Raw genomic sequence first — 1,139 nt, 5'->3', positions numbered from 1 at the left:
TGTTAAATAAACAGCAGAGCATCAGAGCAACCTTAGAAACTTTCTAGCATCTGAGAGGCACTGAGTGTGACCAGAAACTCTGAATGAGTCACTTTTATTACAGCTCATGTTGAAGTACAAGTCTTTATAATTACTCCATAGTTGAGTCATTTAATTAGCCACTTTTATGTTTGTGCTGACATTGATTGTTACTCCTCGACATGAGTATGGAAGTTAAAATGTCTGTGTTTTGTTTTTTACATTTGATGGGCAGAAGCATTCAGCCTTGGTCCCCCTCATAATCCATGAAAGTCCTTTCACTCAGTTTTTCCTGCAGAAACAGAGTAGGAATGGCCAATATTACCGTTTTAGTGCTTTGCTAAAACATGTAGCAACAAGCTCATAAGCCCTCCTGGTCGTTTTCTCCCAGCAGTTCCATGAGCGTCTCCTGGTTAGAGAACTCCTGCAGCGAGGAGTTCATCTCATCCAGCAGATCCTCTCCAAGCAGGAAGCTCTTGATGTCGTGCACTGTCATGCCGATCCGGTGGTCTGTTATACGGTCCTGGGCGAAGTTGTAGGTTCGAATCTTCTCTGATCTGCCTCTCGTGCCAATCTGGAGGAGGAGAAAGAAGAGGGGGAAGAAGAAGAATGAGTAAAGTTTTGATCTGAGCATTGGTGTGTGTTAAAATGCACATTAAACATATTAATGTTCCCATGCTCTGTAAGTTTTCTATTTGTACTATATGTTCTACCTTTATTTTGCATTGTTTATTCTTTCCAGCTCTTTTTATATTTACAATATACAAAATCACATGTGTGGAGCTTTTTATAAAGTATTCATTTACTTCTTTGGCTAGTTAATAAAATTTTATTATTATTCAGTTAATTATAATATAATAAATTTATCAATATTTTCTAAAGAAACATCACTTGGCACACCTGTATTTTATATTATACTGTCTGTATCTCACCTGTATTTTATATTATACTGTCTGTATCTCACCTGTATTTTACGCTGGTTGTAGCGTTTGCTGGTCTCCTCCTCTAACTTCATGCTGTACAGCTTTGCTCTCAGAGCCTTCATGGCTTTCTCTCTGTTCTTCAGCTGGGACCGTTCCTGCTGGCACTCTGCAACCACACCTAACACACACACACACACA

The 1,139-nt window shown here is 39.1% G+C and overlaps 1 protein-coding gene across 1 annotated transcript; it reads right to left on the bottom strand.

Moving 5' to 3' along the window:
* Window positions 1-78: 78 nt before the first annotated feature.
* On the bottom strand, window positions 79-1,115 carry LOC123964912 (peptide chain release factor 1-like, mitochondrial). The gene is made up of 2 exons (XM_046041575.1): window positions 983-1,115; window positions 79-592 (listed from the first exon to the last, which is right to left on the bottom strand). The coding sequence occupies exons 1-2, from the start codon at window positions 1,061-1,063 to the stop codon at window positions 380-382; spliced, it is 294 nt and encodes a 97-aa protein (XP_045897531.1). The 5' UTR covers window positions 1,064-1,115; the 3' UTR covers window positions 79-379.
* Between the last annotated feature and the right edge of the window lie 24 nt (window positions 1,116-1,139).

Source organism: Micropterus dolomieu, unplaced genomic scaffold (genome assembly GCF_021292245.1).
Source record: "Micropterus dolomieu isolate WLL.071019.BEF.003 ecotype Adirondacks unplaced genomic scaffold, ASM2129224v1 contig_6234, whole genome shotgun sequence".
In the NCBI taxonomy this organism is placed as follows: domain Eukaryota; kingdom Metazoa; phylum Chordata; class Actinopteri; order Centrarchiformes; family Centrarchidae; genus Micropterus; species Micropterus dolomieu.
This window is presented reverse-complemented; position numbering and strand designations above follow the sequence as displayed.

Coding starts and splice junctions, on each gene's coding strand:
- LOC123964912 (XM_046041575.1), bottom strand. CDS start 1,063: ATGAAGGCTCTGAGAGCAAAGCTGTACAGCATGAAGTTAGAGGAGGAG. Junction 593..982: donor ACAACCAGCGTAAAATACAG/GTGAGATACAGA, acceptor CTCCTCCTCCAG/ATTGGCACGAGAGGCAGATC.